Source organism: Triturus cristatus, chromosome 6 (assembly GCF_964204655.1).
Source record: "Triturus cristatus chromosome 6, aTriCri1.1, whole genome shotgun sequence".
NCBI lineage: Eukaryota > Metazoa > Chordata > Amphibia > Caudata > Salamandridae > Triturus > Triturus cristatus.
Genome location: NC_140589.1, coordinates 614498810 through 614522441, shown reverse-complemented (window position 1 = coordinate 614522441; position 23632 = coordinate 614498810). Strand labels below are relative to the sequence as shown.

General features: G+C 44.6%; 1 protein-coding gene across 4 annotated transcripts in view; it reads right to left on the bottom strand.

Moving 5' to 3' along the window:
- ORC3 (origin recognition complex subunit 3) overlaps positions 1 to 23632 on the bottom strand; it is a 293597-nt gene that overhangs the window by 41876 nt on the left and 228089 nt on the right. For all 4 annotated transcript variants that reach the window (XM_085611096.1, XM_085611093.1, XM_085611094.1 and 1 more), the window contains one exon: positions 20843 to 20976. In XM_085611096.1, the coding sequence (XP_085467222.1) occupies positions 20843 to 20976 (134 nt within the window). The remainder of the gene's footprint in view (positions 1 to 20842; positions 20977 to 23632) is intronic.

Genomic DNA, 23632 nt, shown 5'->3' with positions numbered 1-23632 from the left:
ACACTAAAATACTAACAACTGGCTGATCCCGTGGGACTTATTTTCAAGCACTTTGACTAGTAGGAAGAGACCAATATCTATGTAGACAAAAATTCTAAGTGGTAAAAACGTACGCCTTTTAGTTTTATTTCAGTTCCTCGTTGCAGAGTGCTGATTTTTAAATTCACCAATGGCGTCACATAATCACCAGGACATGTACAGTTTTTCACAGCAGGAGTCAAGTACGAGCTATTTATGGTTGAAGATTGTTTTGAGAAGGAACAGCATATATGTAGCTAAAGTATACGTCATATTTTGCCTGAATTCTAAATGTTTTTTGGTAATAATCTAATGCTGTTGGGCACAAAAGTTGGCCACATCTCAACTGAACTATGGCCCTAAGTGGAAAAAGAAACTGGAAGTAAAACATGCAGGCACCAATGTAATCCCCAGCACTCCAGCGTGTGCTATTTTTCAAACACTCAGTGAAGCTTCTTTGTAGTTACAGCTGCCATGTTAATATGTAAAAACATTAGCCCAGAAATAAAGTCACATCTGAGCCCACTTCATCTAATCTGAAGCTCAAAGAAGCACCTGTGTCAACAAAGATCCTGAGAAACATTTGGCTCAACAATGACGCACTTCGGAAATACGTGGGAAGATGGCGGAGCACAGTTGTCCCTGTGCATTTTTTTTGCTCACAGTAAACGCTGACAAAGTACAGACCTGCCAACTCACACGGTGCCACCGTGTGCACACGATCGTGGCTCCCTTCACACAGTCACTCAGTGAGGAACCGCAATCACACGGAAGCAGGGAAGACCCGCTAGAAACCACTGCAAAGAGGGGAAATTTAAGCAGCCGATGTCCATTAAGGGGTGTGAAAACACGGTCAACAGCCTCAGTGGCTGTAGGAGAGTAGGATCTGCTTCACATGTTTACCCCCACTTTATGCTGGTGTTTCACTGTTTTTCAACTTTAGTCTGGCTGGGACTGAAGAACCAGAACCATAGGGGCCTGGCGGCGCAGGGTACGCCTTAATCTCCTGAGTTCTCCTGCTTTGTCAAACAGAGACACGGGACACTCCGTTAGGCGTAGAAGATGGGGTTTATTAGCTGCAGCCAAGTACAGTTGTCCCAGAAGTACACTCGGTATGTTCTTAGGAGACTGCCACTTTACTTCGTGGCGCACAATCTTTTATAACACATATTCACAAAGAACACTCCCAATGCATACAGGGTTAACCAATGAGAAGAATGTGAAAACAAGATATTAAGTAACTCAAATAAGCCTCTCTTCCAACTGTGTTTGTCACCCTTCCCCACAAGTTAATCAGTGGTAGTGTTTATAAGTCGACTTGCAGGTGGCAGGACACATTTGTATGCCCCGGAGGACAGTTGTGAAATGAGAGAATACGAGTAAAGAATAGCGCAGGCCAGAGGATAAGATCAAGTCAGGAAAGAATGGTGCGAACCAATAGATAGTTGAAACAGGGATCAGTCAGGCCAAACGAGGATTAGTGGAGTCGGCCGGACCCTGACACCAGCTATAAACAGAGGCAGGAGGTTATTTGACACGTTGCAGTAGGATGAAGAAAAACAACTCTTCGTTCACCATGCCGCCTGAGTGAGGGCAACACAAAATGGCAGAAAGACACAAAATGGTGGCTAAAATACGAACGAGATCGGAAACTGAATTACCTCAGACCCTCCTTTTGCCATTACTCAGGCAAGACAAACAGACTCATTTTAATCTGAGTCGACGTCAATGGCCATGAGGTCATCAAGCTGTTACTGCAACATCATTTTAATGCTCTCCGTCTTCCGTGGCACAGGCCTTGGGACACACATAGTGGCGCAAAGACCACAGATGGCGGGGCCACACTGCATACAGAGACAACAGGAAAAAATGATGGCCAAAATCACTCCAAGGAATGTTAATACCTTCCATCCCCATTTGGACAGTAATCCCCAAAATCATTCCAACAAAGACCAATCTCCTTCGTCCTGATGAATCGACTCAGAGATCACATGTAATTTGGAGATGGCTTGGTATACCGTAGGGGCATCGTCAGGTATATAAATGCAACAGCTAGATCCGATCAATTTACAAACTCCACCACGATCTGCAAGAATAACATCCAAAGCAATCCGGTTCTGCAATGTCATGAGACGATCCGCCTGAAGTTCAGCTGTGAGATTGCTCAAGGCTCCCACAGTGACATCTATGGTAGTCTCAACAACACGAACCAATCGTCTCATGTTTCTACTGTTGGCCATTGGGCCCCAAAAAGGAAGAAATCCTTTAAGGAAATCACCTCCCTCTTGTCCTGCTGTTTCTTTAGAATCAATAATCCCTCTGCCATATCAGTTTCTGTGATGTCCCGAAGGAGCAGTATATGTAGGGGGGAGAAGAAAGGCTATATAGCATGTTCCTGAAAAATCCGTCAGTAGCCACGTGTACGCTCTATCGTGGCAGACAAAATACGTGCCCTGGGATGGCACTAACGGTGGTGAATTCTGAGATGTGTGAATGTATGTATGGGAACAAACACTATTTCCTTGTCCGGTGTCAGTAGTCTGGCCATTTATTTGTAAACAAAAGTTACCTCGATGAGGCACAGTCCAAATATGTGGAGATTTTCCCTGTCTACTCCTATCTGCAAGGCTAGTGGCGTAACGAGTCACGTTCCAAGCATCGTATGCCCGTTTCTCATCAACGGGAATCTTACCATTCTCCACGATTCTAGCCATAGCCACTATTGCTTTTAAAATCTTGTCCACTACCCTATGAACCAGCTGGACGTCTAAATCGGTGCCGATATGCATTTGAAAGCATTACAAAATAGGCCCAAGCGGAACCTTATAGGAAAATGGAAGGGCTAAATATGGCATCCCTTTTTCGGTGGTATGAGGCATAAGTCCACACACCCAACAGTCGGTTGTGTTGACTACCAATTGGTGTTGGTGCAATAACTGGACAAATGAATTGTTAAAATATTCTGTTCTCCTGATTAGTTCATGTTGGGGGAAGCGTATATAATTGATGTGGGGAGATAGTAGAATGAAAAGGCAAAGAAATAGGAGTAGGAACAGATTTGTGCTGCATAACATGAACAATCCAACCTATACAAGCCAATAAGATACTAGAAAACATAAAAACACACAATGTTATGCCACATTGACTGTACACTAATTTACAATATTTCTTTTTCATCTCTTCCTTCTTATTATTCTTTCCCAATTTGACATCCATCCTCTAAAATTGTTGCTCAGGGCAATCTTCCTTACTCACTTGGCTGTGATTATTAGCCGTCCTATGACACTTCAAGTCCTGGGGGCCTAGCCACTATACAGGTCACAAACCAAGACTCCTACCGTGACCCTGCAACCTGGACAGATGATACATGTCATCAAAGAGATGAAAATTTCAAGTGTCCTTGACCAGTCTAGGCCTTAAATTATTTCGAGTTCTGTTCAGTACAGTTTGGTCCTGAAATAGTGTCTGTGGATCTGTAGTGTTCAATCGAAGATGTAGCGGTACTGCTTCTTGTAAAACGTCGTCATCTTCTTTTTCAGACCGAGCTCCATCTAGGTGTGCACTACTGAAAGGTACAAACCGAGGGATCCTTTTGCCCTCAAAATCACCTACACCCTTACGGACCCACTGGTCAAAAGGCAAGGGCAAGGGCACCTTTTTGCAGTGCACGCCATGGATCCAGTTCTTTTTCCCTTCGACCTTCACTGCTGTACGCGTGACCAGAAGGACCTGTCGAGGCGCCCTCCAACAAGGCTCCAAATTCCTTGACACAGACCCAGTCTCCCGGTTGGATAGAATGACCTGGGTCTGTGGAGACCTCTGGTAAAGCGTCTCGAACCTGTTGGCGGAGAACACGTAATTTAGTGGTGAGGTCATGCAAATAATCAATCAGCATTGGATACTGTATGTCAGAATACTTTTTAGGGCGAGGGACTCCCCAAACATTAGCCGGGCGCCCAAAAACAACCTCGTATGGGCTGAGTCCCAAACGAAAATGTACAGCTGTTCCAGTGGATAGGAGAGCCAAAGGTAAAGCATCGGGCCAGGCAAGTCCCGTGCTAGCCTGTACCTTTGCAAGCTTAAGTTTGAGAGTGCCGGTATAGCACTCTACCAAACCCGCTCATTGGGGATGGTTCGCCGCATGGAATTTCTGGACGATACCAAGACCAGCACACACCTTTTTCATAACTTGGCCCACAAATTCACTTCCATTGTCATTCCAGACAATGCGCGGCAAACCAAACCTAGGGAAGAACTCTTTCAGAAGAACTTTGGCAGTGGACAAAGCAGTGTTGTCTTTCAGGGGGTAGGCCTCTATCCATCTGGAGAAGGCACACACCACCACCAAAACATAATTTGAGATTGTTGCATCGTTCCATGTGAATATAATCAATTTGCAAAACCTCAAAAGGATATGTTAGGGGAGCAAAATGACCTGCTGGAGTTGGGGTTCCCTTTCCTGGATTATGCATCAAGCAAATGATACAATGCTTCACTAAATTATCTGCACATTTTGGAATCCCTTCGTTCAGCCACACTGGAGCCAGAAGCTTATATATTCCTTTCGCACTGATGTGGGCTGGACCATGTGCCATAGTAACTACAGGCAGTACATAGGCATCTGGTAACAGCCAACGCTGATGTTCTGACAATTCTATCCAACATCCCATCGTGTCTAACATTCCTGTACTCTCTTTCCACTTACTCAACTCTTTCTCTGTAGCCTCTCCTTGAATCGATCTCACACTTTCTATAGTATCCTCACACATTCCTTTTTCCTTGACTCAATTTGCAGGGCCCGCCACATACATGCGGCTCATAGCATCTCTGGCTGTTTCTTTCGCTACCTCATCCGCAAAAGCATTCCCACGACCAACATCATCAGTAATCCTCTTATGCGCACTACACTTTATGATTGCTATCAGGGTAGGCAAAGCAAGTGACTCAAGGAGATCAGTTACTAACTGACCATGCTGTATTTTAGTACCGTGGGAGGTAAAGAATCCGCTTTCCTTCCACAAACGTCCAAAGCTATGTGCCACACCAAACGCATACTGGCTGTCGGTATATACATTCACTCTCTTCCCCTTAGATAACACACATGCTCTCAAAGCTATCAGTTCAGCCGCCTGAGCTGAATTATGTCTGATGCGTGCTGTCTCCACAATTGTATGCAAGGTGGTAACAGCGTAAGCTGAAGTTGTTTCACCATTAGGGAGTTTAAAACAAGAACCATCCACCCATAGGATCCCATCCGGGTCCGTTAGTGGTGTATCTTTCAAATCAATCCTACCTTTTGTCTCCTCCTCAGTACGGAGAAAACAATCCTGTTGTTCCTGAATACCTTTCTTTTCTGGAAGAGGTAACAATGTGGCTGGATTTAAAGTGTTACATCGTTTGATGTGCACGTGACTAGCCAAGAGTGTCAGTTCATACCCAGACAAGCGAACGCTTGTAAGATGCTGCGTTTTTGTCCTATTTAGCAAGGTATCCACTGCATGTGGTACCATGACAATAAGAGTGTTATCAAGCACCACTCCAGCAGATTGACGAATAGAAATTGCTGCTGCTGCTGTAGCTTTAAGACAACAAGGCAATGCATTGGCTACTGGATCTAATGTAGCCGAAAAGTAGGCACATGGCCGCTGCTTGTCTCCAAATCATTGTGTTAAGACTGACAACGCACAACCCTCTCTTTCATGGACATAGAGCGTGAAGGGCTTACTGTAATCCGGAGTACCCAACACAGGAGCAGAGCACAGGGCAGTACGTAAATCAGAAAAACTCCTCTGACATTCATCAGTCCAAGGAAGGGGTTGGGGTGTGTCTTTCAAAGTGAGTGCCAACAAAGGTTTAGAAAAATTTGGAATCCACTGTCTACAATAAGAGGTAATGCCCAGAAAGGCACGCACTTCTCTTTGTGTGGATGGCACAGACATTTGTGCAATTGCTTGAATACGTTCTGGGGTCAGTCGCCTTCCCTCCTTCGACAAGAGATGACCTAGATAGGTAACCTCTTGGCGGGCATATTGTAATTTAGAAGGTGAAACCTTATGGTGAAGGTCAGACAAGTGACGCAGTAGTGCAATAGTCACGTTTTTGCAAATATCCTCTGAATCAGCAGCAATCAATAAATCATCCACATACTGAATAAGGGTAGCACCTGGTGGCAAAGGAAAAGCATCAAGCTGGCATTTCAGGGCTTGGCTATAGATGGAGGGACTTTCACAATAGCCTTGGGGTGCACGCTTGAACTGGAAACTTCGGCCTCCTAAAGAGAAGCCAAAAATATCCCTACTGTCTTCAGCAATGGGGATGCTGAAGAAAGCATTTTTCAGATCGATAACAGAAAACCAAGCTGCCGAGGCAGGTATCATAGTTAACAGGGCAGTGATATCCGGAACAACAGGAAACTGTGGTACAACAATTTTATTAACCTCCCGGAGATCAATAACAAAGCGATAAACAGGAGGCTGAGAAGGATCAGTGCGTTTAAGAACCGGAAGAACAGGACTATTGCATACATTCCCCCTTGTCTCCTCGACCACACCCTTCTGAACCAAATCATAAATAATAGCAAAAAGTGCTTTTTCACCATCATTGGGAATTTTGTATTGAGGGATGCGTGGCAATTTAGCATTGGGCTTGAGGGTAACAACATAGGGTGGGATCTCAAGACAGCCAACATCATTTGGACCCGTAGCCCAAAGTGTTGCAGGGAGAGAGCAATTCAGGTGGAAATTGATCTTTAGACAAATACATTGGGGAAGTCAGTTTCTGCCCCAAAACGAGATGTACACCAGAAGGAGAACAATATATTGTTGCATGCAGTCTTTTCAATAAATCCAAACCCAACAGATTTTCGCCGCAACCAGTCGTTAGAAGAAGCGGAGCTTCCAAATCATAAGAACCAATTGAAATAGGCAGAGGACAAGAGACCGGGCTATGAACTGGGGCGCCAGAAAATCCTACGGATACGTTTGTTAAGCCAGACAAAGGTGCCCCAGGGAGTTTGGAGTGAATAATAGAACTTCTCATCGCACCAGTATCTATAAGAAATGGCTCTGAAACACCCATTGTAGTGACATTACCATTAGGCTCATTCTGATCTACTGGAATCGATACAACTCCCTTACTTTGTCTATGGCTGTCCTAGTTAGCGTGAGGACCGTCTTTCTCATCTTCAACATAGTAATTATCATTGTAATACTGTGTAGACTGAGTATTTTGTTGATCAAAGTAGTTCATAGAATGTGGAGGTGGAAGGGAACGCTGTGTCTGGGGCGACATACCTCGACCTCTACCCCTGGGCGCTAACTGGGAACCCCCACGACCTCGTGGAGTAGATAGTCCTCCATTACGCTGTAATAAAACCGGGCAGCTATTCTTAAAATGACCTTCCTCCCTACAATAGGCGCATTGGTTGGGACCCAACAAAGGCCGCGGAATATAGGGCTCAGGTTTTTGAAATACCCTCTGAAACTGGGGAGGCTGTTGAAACTGGTGCTGAGCAGAGCGAGGAGGATAAGCTTGTTGCAGAAGAACCTTTGTTTTTAATTCTTTAGTCTTTTTCTCTTGCTTGTCTTTTTCCTCTTTGTCCCTGTTTTCGTAATATTGAGCAGTAGCCAATATCTGAGCCGAAGAAGAAACAGCCCATGAACTTTCAGAGTCTTTTAACTTATGTGACAACTCGGGGAGCAAATTGAATACGAATTTATCTACAAATAATCGCTGTCCACCCTCCGTAGTCATATCCTGACCACTGTCATCAATAAACGTCTCCTCAAAACGAGTGAAGAAATCGGAGACACTCATCTTTCTTCTGTTTACACGCGGCTAATTTATCCCAATTAACTCGTAAGGCGGGCATCATTGTTTTCATTAAAGTAATAATCCTACCAGGGAGTTCTGTGATCAAAACATCAGGCTTAGCACCACCCACTTGTGCTCTATCCGAGGCAGTTATAGCATTCCATGTACCACCCAATTCTTGAGCGTGATCCTCTCTTCGAATCCGAGCCCATAACGCTTGTGGGACTACATTTCCCATCAACATGTCAATATCGGCTAAATTCATAATACAGGCATCAACAGTCTGGGACAATTCTTTATAATAACCAGCAGGGTTTTTACGGGGATCCGGTAAAGATTGTTTGAGGGCCAAAACATCAGATCTCTTCCAGGGCACATGTACCCATATACGCTGGAAGTGAGCGGGAATAGCTGGATTATTACCTGCTTGCGCAACCTCTTCCCTCCATATCGGAGGAACCTCTCTCATTGGGTAATGTTTCAATGTCTGCCGAACAGCAGGATCAGAATCAAGAAAAGTTTGTGAATAAAATAACGACCTAAAAGTAACAAGTGACCTTCAACCTTAGAACCCACAAGGAGTCCTTTATCGAAATTAGCCTGAACATCCAACAAACCCTGGGGAAGTAAACCCAAATCCATATCCTCCCATTCTTTAGCGAGGGTGTCACCCATAACATTAAATACATATCTCTGCGTGGGCGCCTCCCACTGATGAAAGGTGATCATGATATCTTTCACACTATACTGGGGACCCTTCTCGATCCATTTGCGAGCGAGAGCGTCTAATACCACCCGTTCGTCGGACCCTGGAAGTTGACTACGAGACTGTCTTCGAGAAAAAGCCGGAGACATGTTCAGAGTCTCAAAGAAAGGGGACAAGAAACCAGATATTAGTTTGCGCACAGTAGGAGAATTAGACATAAGGACAGGGGACAAAGTATTAGGCGATACAGGAGAGGAACTGACAGTTATAAGGGGAGCCGAAGGCAAAGATGATTGAGGTTCAGGAGATGGAGACAAAGGAATCGGTGGCACGAGAGGTGGGGGTGGCAATACCGGAAGAGGCAAATGTGGAAGAACCGGAACAGGTGGGGGGACAACAGGTAACTGAACAGGTTGTACCAACGGGGGTGCATTAGCACCTTGTACATAGGGCGGAGGCAATCTCAATAGGTGAGACATCAAAGGGTCTTCCTCCAGATCCTTACTTTTATCAGAAGGGGAATTAGGCAACACCGGATAACATCTATCTAATGCCATACGATGCTGTGTCTGAAATTTCCGTTGCATTATCAATCTCATTATCTTTAAACTGCTGGGCAGCCTGTATAATCGTCATATTTTGTGTTTTCTATCTCGTTTTGCCTGCTTAATTTCTTTCTGTTTGGCTTCCTTACGCCAGAGGCGAAAAGAGTCAAACATTGCCGGCCGGTCTTGTCTTTTGAACAATATTGCTTCCAAATTGTCTAATATGTCAGGCTCAAAACTACCATTTAGTGGCCACTGTAGAACGCCATCGTTCTTCGTGTATCGGATCCATGCCTTATTAAAGGCGATGGGGCCGACACCATGTTTTGAATAAAGCTCATAGGTGGGAGTTCCAACCGGAGGAATCGAACAAGAGTCCTCCAGCCGGGAATCCCTATTACAACCAAAGCAACAGAACTTCTTAAACGTATTCAGACCAGGCATCGTTATTTCACTGGACTGTTTACAAACATCAAGGGGTTAAATCAAATACTATAGCACAAACCTACTCACCCCTCGGCTTCGGCTTTTGCAATAGCCGAATCAAAGACCCAAATCAAAACAAAAATAGTGGGAGCTACCCACCAATACTTAACTAAGTGTCTTCTTACGCCAACAGAGGCCCGTCTAATGTCTTGCGATACCAAACACCATCAAAGGGACCAAAGCAGGGCGGCAGTCAGGGCAGCAGTCATCAGCAGCCGTCAGAAAGGAGAAACCGCGCTGCAAAAGACCTTCGGACCACTTCGACATACAGGGGTCGCTTGACGTGGTTCGAAATTCCTCCAGAATTTTCTTGCGGGGCTCCTCACGATCCTCGGGCAGAACTGCTACCTCTGAAGCCGTCCCACGTTGGGCGCCAATTGAAGAACCAGAACCTTAGGGGCCTGGCGGCGCAGGGTACGCCTTAATCTCCTGAGTTCTCCTGCTTTGTCAAACAGAGACACGGGACACTCCGTTAGGCGTAGAAGATAGGGTTTATTAGCTGCAGCTAAGTACAGTTGTCCCAGAAGTACACTCGGTATGTTCTTAGGAGACTGCCACTTTACTTCGTGGCGCACAATCTTTTATAACACACATATTCACAAAGAACACTCCCAATGCATACAGGGTTAACCAATGAGAAGAATGTGAAAACAAGATATTAAGTAACTCAAATAAGCCTCTCTTCCAACTGTGTTTGTCACCCTTCCCCACAAGTTAATCAGTGGTAGTGTTTATAAGTCGACTTGCAGGTGGCAGGACACATTTGTATGCCCCGGAGGACAGTTGTGAAATGAGAGAATACGAGTAAAGAATAGCGTAGGCCAGAGGATAAGATCAAGTCAGGAAAGAATGGTGCGAACCAATAGATAGTTGAAACAGGGATCAGTCAGGCCAGACGAGGATTAGTGGAGTCGGCCGGACCCTGACACCAGCTATAAACAGAGGCAGGAGGTTATTTGACACGTTGCAGTAGGATGAAGAAAAACAACTCTTCGTTCACCGTGCCGCCTGAGTGAGGGCAACACAAAATGGCAGAAAGACACAAAATGGTAGCTAACATACGAACGAGATCGGAAACTGAATTACCTCAGGACCCTGCTATTCAGGCCCCCAGCCTAGCTGTTTCCTCTCTAAAATGATTCCATGTACTTTAGGTACAGTTCAGATTGGAACTGAGGTGCATTTATAAGTCCCTAGTATATGGTATACTATGTACCCAGGGCATAGGTACCCCAGAGGCCTACCAGGGGCTGAAGCATGTATTATGCCACCCCTGGAAAGCCACCCAAAATGACACCACAGGTCTGCTACTGCAGCCTGGGCACGGTGGTGCATGCACCCCATACTGACATATAGGTTCACTCTATCTCACCATATACTGCACATACAAACCTATCAGTCACCCCTATGGCAGGCCTTCTCAATCCTGAAGACAGGGTGCTTGGTTGTGAGGGGGTGCCCAAGAATGAGCTGAGCCCCGATGCAGCCTTCGGAATCTCTTCTCCGGCGCTGTCAGTAGTGCAGCCTGACCATATACTCTTAAGTGCATTATAACCAAACGGTAAATGCTAACTTTGGACTGGCTGCACCGAAACATGTCGTGTTTGGTGTCAAACACGTTGGAATCATACCCCCACACTAGTAACTGGTGTGGGAGTATGATCCCACCCTTCTAGAGGAAGAGACATGACTGTACTGGTCTACCCGGTAGAAACCTAATAGAGCCCTGGCATCACAAAATTGATGCTGCAGCCACAGACACGGGTCTGGCCTCCTGCTGCTGACCGAAACTCCTGCAGGGGAAGCATGGACAATAGGTTTCCTGTCACAGGGAGATGTAACCGCCTCCCAGACAGGCTTATGTGTATTGGGGCTGGGTGGGAGCACTCTCTGAGTGCTTTGAAGTCCTACACTGGGGGCACATTTGGTGTCCCTGTGCATAGTCCAGCTTAAACCGGTTCAGGGGCTTCCAGTCCCTGCTCTGGTGCGAAACTGGACAAAGGAAATGGGTGTAGCCACCCCTCTTTCCAAACCCTCCCATAGGTGGGTCCCCAGAGTATGTCCAACCCCCTACCTTAGTATAACTATGCGATCCCAGTCCTTAGGACTTTAGATTACCCTGGACGAAACTCTGAATCCTGGACCTTCGACGCTCTGCTCAAGACCAGAGGACTGAAGAAATCTCCCTTGGGGTCAAGGAGTGACTCCCCTGCTTGGCAGGCACCAACGAAGCAATTTGCCGGTCTGAATTATCGAAGCTCCTGCCGGACTGCGAAATATTTGCAGACCAGGAAGAGGATTTCCAGACATCTCAGAGGCCGACCCGAGTCCCCAGCAAAGCTGAGACCCGCAGCCCTCGTGAGTAGCGTGGAACTGGAACGCCTGGTCACCGTGCATTTCTGCAAGTGCATTGACTTCTCGACGTCTCTTGAAGTCGTGCTTGGGCTGACCTGTAGCCCCCACCTCGAGCACTGAATCCACTGAAAATTTAGGCCTGGTCATTCCGAGTGACCCGTGGGCCGCCATTGTGTGTTTCGTCTCGAGGTCCCTTCACGATCCCTGGTCCGTTGACTGGTGGGTCCCTGAGGGGCTAACTTTGTATTTCCTTGGGCTTCCCTGGTTGCTCCAGATGTGCCCTGAGTCCCACAGACCTTGCTTGTCTGCACCGAAGCATCTTTCTCGTTTCTGCGTGGGTTGCTGTAGCCAAGGCTTGTTGTGTCCAATCCGGGCACTGACGCTGCAGCACTCGACATCCTTCGTGGGACAGCTCGAATCCAGCTCCTGGTTGTCCTCGACGCCTCCTGGTCCTCGTGGCTGAAGAGTCAAACTTCACCTCTTTCACCTGAAATCACCCGGCATCGTTGGGCATCTGCTCATCGCCTTCCTGGTCACTGGCTAGTGACCCAGACTCTGTCCTCTCTGCTTTCAGGTTCTTCTCATTTTCGATCCAGGCTTGGATCTCTTCGGACATTTCGCATCTTCACGGCAGCAGCACTTCTTCGACAGCTCCCATTGAAATCGACGCGACCCGACACCAAAAGACACCTATGCACCCGGCTTCCCTGGGTGAGGTAACACGAGTACTCCGGTGCTCCCATGGGTGCTAGCCCTAAAACTTCCTAAGTCCAAAAGGGTTTGGTCCTGACTCATTTCTAAATGTCACTACCTTGGGTGGTTCCTTGGGGTCCCAGCGTTTCTACAGGCTCTAGGCCTTGTGTCTAGTTAAGTCGTGGTTCTTATACCACTATTTTAGTATATGGTTTGGCTCGTGCCTAGGGCCCGACATGTATTTGTGCTATTTTACTGTGATTATTGAAGTGTAACTTATGTGTTTTGACCTCTAGTCTCATAAAGAGAGACTAGGAGGGTGTGTTTAGTAATAAATACATACATTTTATATATATACCTGGTGTGGATATCTTTCATTTAGTGACTCAAGAGATTATAGACTGGTAAAACAAGCTGCTTTACATTCCTTCAAGACGTACCCTGAAGGCTGCTCTCCATAGCTACCAATAAGATAGCTTTCAATAAAGGTTGTCTTTAACCAATAAGGGGTTGTTTGGACTGATACAAGGTGCCCACTATAACTAGTGGACAGCATATATCAGGCCAACTTCTCACAGTGGCCCTTTGTTTTTTTGGGAGGGGTAGGCAGAGTGTCTCTAACGTAGTAATTGAGACCAGAAACGTCAGGCCAGTAGAATAAAGAGATATATATATATATTTCACAGTGACTGAGGGTGAACACGCAGGGACCCCTCTGCTGACAGCCCATTAACTGCAGTGGTTGAAGTTGGCGGGATTGGCTGGGCACGGCGTGCCCCTACTTTTTAAATGTAATAGATTTTGTTCCACAACTTTATTTTAAAAAGTTGTCCCAGGACGGCAGAAATAGCCAAGGCTCGGCCTTTTGGGAACAGGCGGGGTGGGCAGAGAAGGAAACGGACTTTGTCCTTTTCCTCTTGCCCAGAGAAGACAAGGACAGTGTCTACTTCTCCTTCTTGACTGCTGGCAGCTGCCCCCCTCTCTCTTCCTCTTATTCCCACTCTGCCTTTGCCTCTCTCCTCAGTTGAAGGACTTCAAGAAATGGCTCTTACCCCCTAGTTTCTCTCCTTTCCTTAATTCGTTCCCCTGTGAAATGGATACAAAAAAGAAAAACACTTTTGCTGAAAATTTCTTTTTGTGACATTTTTCTATTTCAAAGAGCAGTCTCGGGATGGAGAGAAAAAAGGTTCAAAATACAAAACATAAATAAAAGCAAAACATGATGGTCGTCAAGTGGCCAGATTGATTTTATTTACACCCAATCGCATTAGCGCAACTTTACAGAGTTTGCCAGTGAAGCGCTATTTTCTTTTTGTCATCTTTCTTTGAACAGCATTGTTTTGCCCTGGTGGGGGAAGTGCCCCATTCCTGGAGGTGCTGCAATACCTGGTTGATGCATAGAGTGGAAAATGTTTCATGTGATCCTTATCAACTGTGTTCCTTATTTTAGTTTATTAAAATGTGTACAGCTGTTCTGTGTTCAGAGATGTGGTCTTTTTAAACCTTACTGCTTATGCTTTGTAAGGATATAAGCAATGGACATTGAAATGGGATTTCCAAGCACTGTCGTCATGTTCTTAACTTTACAGGCAAAAACACTCACTGATTTCCGTATAATGAGTGTAAAAGTGTTAAGGTAACTATGTTGTTCCTGCTAACATTTCACATGCTTTACTTAATCTTGCACTCCCTATGAGTATTTGCTTTTTACAGAATGTTGTAACTTTCAGGCAAAATATTACTCTTGTCTAGTGCATAATTTGAATTAAGTCGCATCCAGGTGTTTATAGCGGGGGGAGGGGGGGCAACTGGGTGTAGCTGAAGACAGTGCGAGTTTCTCTCAGTGGGGCAGTATGGATTTCAGTGGGGTAGGATGTGGCACTATGGCCAGAGGTGCCAAATTTGGAACCAGGGAACCAGGTCCAGCCTTCATGACCAGTCCACCAGACCACTCTCTTGAGGGAGCACATTCCCGTGCTAGACCTTAGAAGCCCCTGCTAGACCTTAGAAGCCCTGGTGTCTTAGCTCCAGCAGGTGGACCCAAGCGGTGGCAAGTGTGGGTTACCCTTGAAGGTCTCTCTGCCACAATCCATACTAAAAGTTCACCCACAGTCTTGCGGGCACGCCTACAAAGCAGCACAACCTAGAGCAACAGTGACTGTCATCGATGTCACTGGACCCTTGACCCAGTCCACCTCACCCATTGGCACCTCCATTGGCCTTGTTTCAGCAGGAGTAGTAGTAGTAGTGCAACTCACTAGGGATTGGCAATGCAGGATTTGCACACACACCAAACAAAGTTTGCAAGCTTCATTGTGTCTCTGTTTCATGTACAAGCACTTTTAACATGTGCTGCCTCCTTTGGGGCTACTGGAGCAATGAAGCAATGGAGGACACAATTATGTTGCAGTGTTGACTAAATTATGCAGCAAAAAAAAGGCTGCAGCATATTGCGGTTCATTTTCTGATACTTTATTTTGACATTTGTACACATACTAACAGTCCCTGCAAAGATTTTGCCTTGTTAGTACCCGTATAACATACAAATGCAGAAGTGAGAAAGATGACCAGTCAACGTTTGCAAAGGGTCCTTCACTTCACAGCCTCATAAGTCACATTATGTTAGTAACTTTTGATCCTTTTGAGCTACAATGTTTTAGTTAAAATCGTCAGATTATGCATCAGATGATGTATTATTTGGCAAACATGGCAGAGCCATAATTATGAGGAAAACATTTGCAAATTAGCATGTTTGGACTGCTCTTGCCGAAAAAGGGAGGAGAAGTGCTGATAACAGAAATTTCATGGCTCAGAGACAAATGGCTTGTGATTCCACTTCTAAGCATATTTGGGACATTCAGTGACTGGAAACGTATCCCACTTTGTGAATGTATTTTAGTGTCAATAACTCATATTAAACCTTAAATATGTGAATCCATTGGTTGGATTAAATAACATAACAAGCTGCAACTGATCCGTGAAATGGCAAACAAATACACAAATTGGGATGTTTTGCTCTTTCTGGCCACACCTCTGACTCCGCCCACTGACACAATCCTCGGGTTATTTCCACCGTTTGATTTTCTGCCCACAGTTCCCCTTCTTTTTCCCCCCCACTTCGACCACTGATTAACTGCATCAGTTCACAGACAACTCTGCATTCTACGAGACCTTGCATTATGACAGTCCAAAACAGAGAGCACAGTTCTGAAAATTCATGGGGGCTGAACTCTCAACAAAACATATGAGGCACAACACCTCACCCCTCCAAAGCCCTGCCCACTCTTCTCTGAGGTGAATACGAAGAATCTCTAGGTAGCTATGCACAGTGCCCTCTGTGATGGTGCCACGCGGCTACAAGGAAGAGATCAGGCCGATGGCAAGGGCGAAGAAAGTTTGGTAAAGAAGGACAATTCACTTGCTGGATTTTACACAGGAATTTAGATAGGAGAAGCCATGACAGTGAACACCTATGAACTACAGAGGCTGGTCTGAGGGATCCTCTTCCTCCGGTCTACAGTTCCCTACTCTGAAGCCCTTATCGAGTTTCAAGCTCATCTGTAGCAACTGCAGAGCTTCCTTTTCCTGCTTGGCCTTTTCTTGGGGTCGAGCACATTTTATTTCTCAAAATCATGTTTTACTTTTATAGCAAGGTACTCCGATGAGTAAGGGGTGTCTGCATTGAAATAAGAAATTTAAATTGCATGGAGGCCAAGCATAGGGCATAAGCAACCCTGAAATCCAGTTAATCACTATAGTCTTCCATAAAGAGTCCAATATAGGTGTTGGTAGTCTTAAACACAGGAAACAAAGTGCACACTCGTTGATGCTTATGCCCTCTATTCTGTAAAGGCGATAGCAGAATTGCTAGTGTCCCTCAGACATCATACCACATGTCCTCAGTCCATGAAATACTGGTCTATCCAGACTTTTGTCTCACCCCCCCCCCCCCCAAAAAAAGGGGGGGGGGGCAGGGAAAAAGACACTACCCCTGCCCCTCAGCCCCACTGCTTTGCAGTTCTGAAGCGTCTAAGGTAATTGGGCGCAATGAATGGTGCCCATGAATGACAAAGGACACACCGTGTTGTCTCATTTGGGGTCATGCTCTTGGCTACAGCCTCACCCTTACATTTATACAGCAGAGTTATGGTTGGATAAATAGTGATGACTCAGTCAGTTAATGTCCACCTTTAAGAGGCATGACGAGGCCATCGTGTAAAGATCATTACTCAATACTGGCCTCAAGATGCAGGCTAAGGAAACAACAAAAAACAAAGGTTTACTGTGAAGGTGCCATTATTTGTAGAAACATTCTATGATGCATGGAAACATCTTTAAGTACTCAATTTACAAAAAGCCTTTCAGTAGGGATGGGGATTAATAACGTAATGCAATTTTTAATAAGAGTGCGCCAGGTAAGTAAAAATGGATCGGGTTAAGTCAGTAGTGTGGACCATGGAAGGCATTGTTGCAAACTCTTCGAAGCCACAATGGAACAGATTTACAGATTAGCAAAGAAAATATCAAAATATATTTACAAGCACCGTGTCTAAAAAAGGAATCTGTGTCATAACATTGGTTAACCTGAACACTGGATACATTTGCCGGGTAAGGCAGGAGTTGTGCTACTCCGGTGAAGTCCCACTTTGTGCACAATAGGTAGGAACATTGGAAGACCAAAAAGGGGTGGGAACTCTACTATATATATTTAAAACTGGTCAATACCAAATGTGAAATATGTTTTGTGAAAATAAGTCACATTCTTATTAAAAGCTGTGATGTTGATATTCAATGAATATGAGATGGTAATTAAAGTGGAACTCCAGTCAATATGGTTGTTTGAAAATCTACTCTGTGCACCTCAACAGTTTGTGATATTCATCGCAGAAAGTGTGGCTGCCTATGAGAAATCTTTTGTTTGTAATTTCAAGCCACATTTGTGAGACATTTCACAGTGCGATTTGTGTTGCCTGAAGAGGCCATCATCAACAACTGGGCTGTTGATGCTTTGTCACGTTTCCATTCTCTAAACCAGTCATCAGTTAACAGTTCGCAAGCAGGTGGCTCACACACAGTGGTGTTAAAAAGGGGTCAAGAGGAGTCCCTTGTCCTAGCTGCATTTTTTCGTCCATTTTCCCTTTTCCCTCAGTGTCGTTGATGGCTGACACTCACGTTAGCTGAAACAGTTGGTTTAAGTAAAGTCTACAAAGGGCCTGGATTTTATCCTGCAGACCCGCAGTCAACAGCACAAGTGAGTTCTTGGTTGTATCTCTTACTCGACAAATTACATAGGTGCCCAAGAGGAACATATCATAGACTAGATCGGGATTTAAAGAAATCAAGAATGCTGGCATCAAAGAATGCAAAAGAGCTGTCCTGATGAAGACCTATATTGAATTAAGGTCCCCCACAATGAGATCATAACGTTTCAACACCCATTGTGTTGAGGAGTGCCCTGAATTAATAGGACAGTAACAGCCCACGTAATTGATCTAATCAAAAATAACTTTTCAAAGTTAATAATAATCCCTTATCCTTCAAGAAAGACCAATTAATTCCTCATACTGAGGTGCACCCTTGCGATTAAAGTTGGTGGTTCTCTCTTGTGGATCCTTTCAGACTTTAATAGACAGTGCCTTTATATGTCTTCTATTTAGTTGTGGTTACAATTTGTCACGGTCTTCGTGAACCTGTAGATTTCATCACGAAGGCACCTGGTGGCAGGGGGAACTACTTTGAACAAATCTTTTCTGAATGTTTTTAATTTTACCAGTTTATTTAAAAATTTGCAAGTATGTTAAGTAAATAATGTTCTGGAGAAATAATGAATGAATAATAGATTTAAGGAAATAATCTAGACACAATAAATGTGTCCAAGTGACTTGCATGTTTTTTATGAATACCTCAGATCTGCAAATTGTGGTTGACGGGAGGAACGCCTTTTCAGGTGTAACAAGGAAGAACAGACTTCTAAATATAATCATTATTGGAATGCACAATTTTTCAGAAAGTAATTTTGGGGGGTGACATTATTTATCTCCAGTTACTGATGAGTTCCAGAGTATCCCTAAAGAACTGCATTTTAAACACATGGTATTTTATTCTATTTCATTAGCAAATTGTGTGAAAAAATGGACCATAATGGGCTATGTCTTTCAAATTTTGAAGGGGTAGTCCTTGTCCCCCTCTGTGGAACCACTACCTGTCACTGATTGTAAGGCTTTTACATTAAAGGGTGGAAGGGGTGCTACCCGGTTTCCATTACATGACCTCAATCCAACATCCCTAACCATTTTCCAGGCTGCCCTTCTCCCAAATGATAATGGTTTACCTGTTCATCAGGCAATTTATTGGTGTTTTCTTAGGCACTAGGAGCAGAGACATGGGTGAGGACGAAGTAAGGTTATTGAGGTTGTGGCAGACAGAGAGATGGGGAATCTGACTTGCAATATCCATTTGGGTATACCTCTCTATAGAGTGTAATCAAGGCGCAAGCCAAAGACAGAGCTGGCGACTGCAGATAGTGTTCCAGATGACAGGAAAATTGTCCAAATAGGTAGACTTATTGGTCAAAGTTTAAAATATATTATTCATCTATAGATATACGATTTGTCCAAACACTACTACTGTGGAGGTTGATCTGGAGCCTCTTTTTCTGCAAACAAAAGTCACAACGAATTTAGCAAGGTATTGCAAAAGGGACGAAATATTTTAAAAAAATTCTGAGTATTTGTTGACTCGTTATATTGATGAGCTTCTTGAGATGATATAAATAATAGATGTCAAGAGACTAAAAATATAAGCAAGCATAATAAGATCATTAGAAGTATCAGTGTTGTAAATCTTATTAAATATTGCACTGATGGGTTCTGCTCTCTCCCATGTTGGTCACAATGTGAATATGTGAATATTATGATTATTGTAGAATGGCTTCCCAGTGTCTAAATTATGTTGAAGGTCACCTTAATGCGAAATTGTCATTTATAATATTTGCTAAAAATGTATATTTCTGTTTTTAATATGTACATATTGTAAATAGTGTTTTTGTGTTAATTGCTTCTAGCCCTGATGAAGTCCCATGAGGGATGAAACGCGTTGGCAAGGCAAAGCAATTGTGTGCTGATTTTTAACAATTAATGGAATATGAATTTGTAATAAAAGATTTTCTACGACTACAATCAAGAGACACGACTGTGTGACTTTTTCACTTGGGAAGCCTTTCATTGTGTTATATGTTATGTTTACTCATTAAAAACAAGCTATATTATGGCAGCTTTACAAATGTAAAATATTTTACTCGGGTGCGGGGCTATTTTTGTGTTTGAGACTTATTGGTCACACATGCATATACAGGCAGACAATGTGGTTATACATGCAGACACACAAACCCCATCGCATATTAAGTTTCATTGTAGAGTCAGGGCAAAGGCAACACTTGAGACTGAAAATCGGGTTGCAGATTGCAGGAAAATGGACAAAGTGGGCGGCTGCACACGTACACATGAATACACAAACACCTTTTTGTGTGTATATATTGTATTTGTCAACGCAAATACAAATTGAGTAGACTAGGAAGAGCCTAGGAATTTGTACCAGGTATGAACATAGACACATTAGTTGGACTCAGTGGCTCCTACGTTCAGCAAATCTATATTTAGCTATGTTCCTCACATATATCAACACAAGCACAAATACAGATTTGGAGTTGCAGAAGGCATTGACAGCAGTGGATTGCATGAGGTTATAGCAGGCAAGAAGATGACCAGATGAGATGAATCTGATGGTCCTCATGTACCATCAACATCTATGTATGTGACTGTGCAATACAATAACAGCAGGTGCAGAGAAAGAGGGGAAACCTAGTTGATTATGTAGATGGGTGTACGTACACAAAGCAAATCTTACTAGTACCATACTTAAAATTATTAAATATGTAGCTTGAGTTGAGTGCATAACACGGAGTTCAAGCTGCTTACACTAAATATACGTACACACCTGCCCATGTGCTCTCTACCTTCATGATAGTGCACTATGGGTGGCCTCACCAGTTTTCGATGGCACCTAGTGGGCTACGTTAAAACATTTCTAGTGACACCCTGGCTCATTTAAGCATGACCTCGTACATCATGGAGCAAAGCTTCACATCGATGCTTCCCTCAGAGGAATGCCTACTGTGTTGTGCTTAATTTGTAGGGATGTTGATTTCCCAAAGAAGCTTGACACTCACCTTCTGGGCTTTGAAAATTTGCCAGGAGCTCTTCCATTTTCTCTGCTTCATCGCTGAGCTGTTTCCCTGAAGAGGTTTTTAGAAACTCTAGACCTTTCTTCAGGGCAGACACTAGTTCCTCTTTAGCCAACATCCTAAAATAAATAGCTGTTAAGATAAATATTTACAGGCACAAGGAAATCGAGACCTACTTTGTTAAAATCTAAATTACACCAACAACCACCCTGGAGGGTTGTACGTTTACAACAATGTTTGGTCTATTTAATTATAAAGGTGCAGCAAGTAACGCACTGAGCACAAAACAGGTTTGGTGGAAAATCCAATTTATTCTGTGATCGACTGTACAGAGCTAAACAAGCACAACTCTCAGCCAGGCTCTCACTTCCTCACTAGACTTCCCATCAAACAACAACCCAGATCCTATTGCATATTGGATACTGCAAAGGGTATAACAAAGGTTTGTGCCCGTATCTTCTGTCTCTGTGTTTCTCTCCCCCTGCGTTTCTCTCTCCCTGCCCTGCTCACCTCTTGCCCTTCTCTCAAGGGCTATCTGTTTATATTCAGACATGTGCTGGACTGATGGTAAGAGCGGCACTCTTATTTAGATGATTCTTCCTTTATTCGATGAATTCTTTTGAGCTCATCATTATATGTTACTCCTATGCTTTAATGAATTTTCAACAAAGAACAATCATTAAGGAGGGTCAGGGCTGCAACCAGTACCATCAGCATTCTTTTGCCAGAGGGAGCTCAAATTGGCTCCACTTGTACTGCAGTGTGGGATCAAGAAGTTCCCTGGGTACATCGGTTCTGGGACTTTAACAAGGAAGAACAGACCTGTGAACTGGATGAGGACGCTGCTATCTTGCTGGGGCTGCACAGAGGAGGGTCTCCTCTATGCAGCAGTCTGCCAGAGTCCGGTGGGAAAATCAGAAGATGCATAGTGCTCATGACAGCATACATCTGGAAGGACATTGCGATAGGCCTGCCTGAGGATCTGAAAGAGCAGTGGAGGCACCAGTGGGAAAGTGGGATTGGTGGCAGCCATCTTACCAGATGAATGGCCTGATCAGTGTGGCCATAGATGGGCACTAGCCTGCTGCTACACGCCCTCCCCGCTGTGGAGAGTAGCTCCGAGGCCACGCAGGCTAGCTGGCGCTCAGTCCTTCTCTGTGGGATTGATGAGCACCCACTGGGGTTTTGCTATTTTGTGAATGAGAGACAATGGGGGTGTTGGGACAGGAATATTTTGTGAATGAGAGACAATGGGGGTGTTGGGACAGGAATATCTTGTGCATGTCCCCTAACCAAGTCCCTGACTGCATGTATTCCTGGTATTTGATATTCGCTCTAGCCTCGCACTAATCTAGTGTGTGCGCAGAGGCCTAGACCTGTCCCCTAACATGAGTGAGATCCTGGACTGGTCTTTGACCTGGAGCGGCTCATCAAGCGTGCCCTCATTGTACAGATAGTGGATTACAGCTCCATGGGTGCAGTACACGGAACGGTGAAAGCAGTGTAGTGCATTTTATGAAAACATAGTTATGGACAGGCATTCGTATCTGCGTCATAGATGTGAAGGCATACTGCCCTACCCAAGTAAAGTTCTGCTTCTCTGTGCTTACCCAGATCCTAACATTAATATCCCAAGTGCATGTTGTGCGTGTTTGTGACTTGGGTGGTACATGATTTCTGTGTATGAGTGTACCAGAGTTATCAAGGTCTTTGGGATCCATTGTAAATGCTTCTAGCCTTATTCTTTGCACAAGTTGAAAGTGAGCTTGTTTTACCAGACAGTGGAAGTGTGAAGCTGGAAGGAGGAGACCTAGATACTTTAGCAGGGAGAAATTCAATTAGGTCTTTTGCTGAAAGAAGTGGCTGATAAGTCTTTCTGTAGCACTGCCATCTGGTAGGTTGTGGGGGTGAAATTTGAGAATGTATCCTCAGATGTTCAAGGTGAAAGGGACCCTTAAGGTGAGGCCAGCCTTTTATGTCTTTCTGCTGATTACTGTGGCCGATGGCAGCCAGGTGCAGAAAGCTCTCACCTCTTTGCGCCTCTGTTGTGTGTGATTCAGACAGGAGACTACCCTGCTGTGAAAAGCAGCACTACAAAACAAATTTATATGGAGAATAGCCTGAAAAGGCCAGTTGCAAGGAGAACCACATTAAACCGGTTCTGAACGAGCAGACAGTGGATTCATACCCCAATCTGCTTTGACTGTAAAAAAGTGGAAGCAACTGACCAACTTGTTGTTCAAGTTCCAAGTTCTATTTGACCAAGGAAGGGAGTGCTCCGCTAAGGACTGCTGAGCAACCCGAGGTGGTGTCCACATGACAGCTGGCTTCCCAGAGGTAAAGGCACATCACAGAAGTCAAACCTTTGGTGCAAGAGCGAATCACCTACCTGCTGAGAGGGGGGAAGGACTTACCAACTCTGCTGGAGTAATGAATGTCCAGAAGGAGCGAGGTGCAGAGTGACCCTGGTGCAGTGAGTCTGCAGGAGTGGAGGACTACAGAGAGTGATCTGTGCTCCCCAGTGTTGGCAGGTCAGAGAATCTCCAGCGGTTCGTTAATCTGAAGGCGCGGCGCGGCCTAGCTGCTGCTCCAGATTTATCGGCAGCATTGTGACCTGAGCCGTTGTGCCAAGAAATTGAGTGAATGAATGAATGAATGAATGAAATGAGTTTTGTCATGCGCAAACTTTGCCCAATGGGCGTCAAGGCGCCTAATTCAAATAATACAGCTCGCAAATCAAACCAGCATTCTCTCATTGGTAGGCTTTGGTAAAGT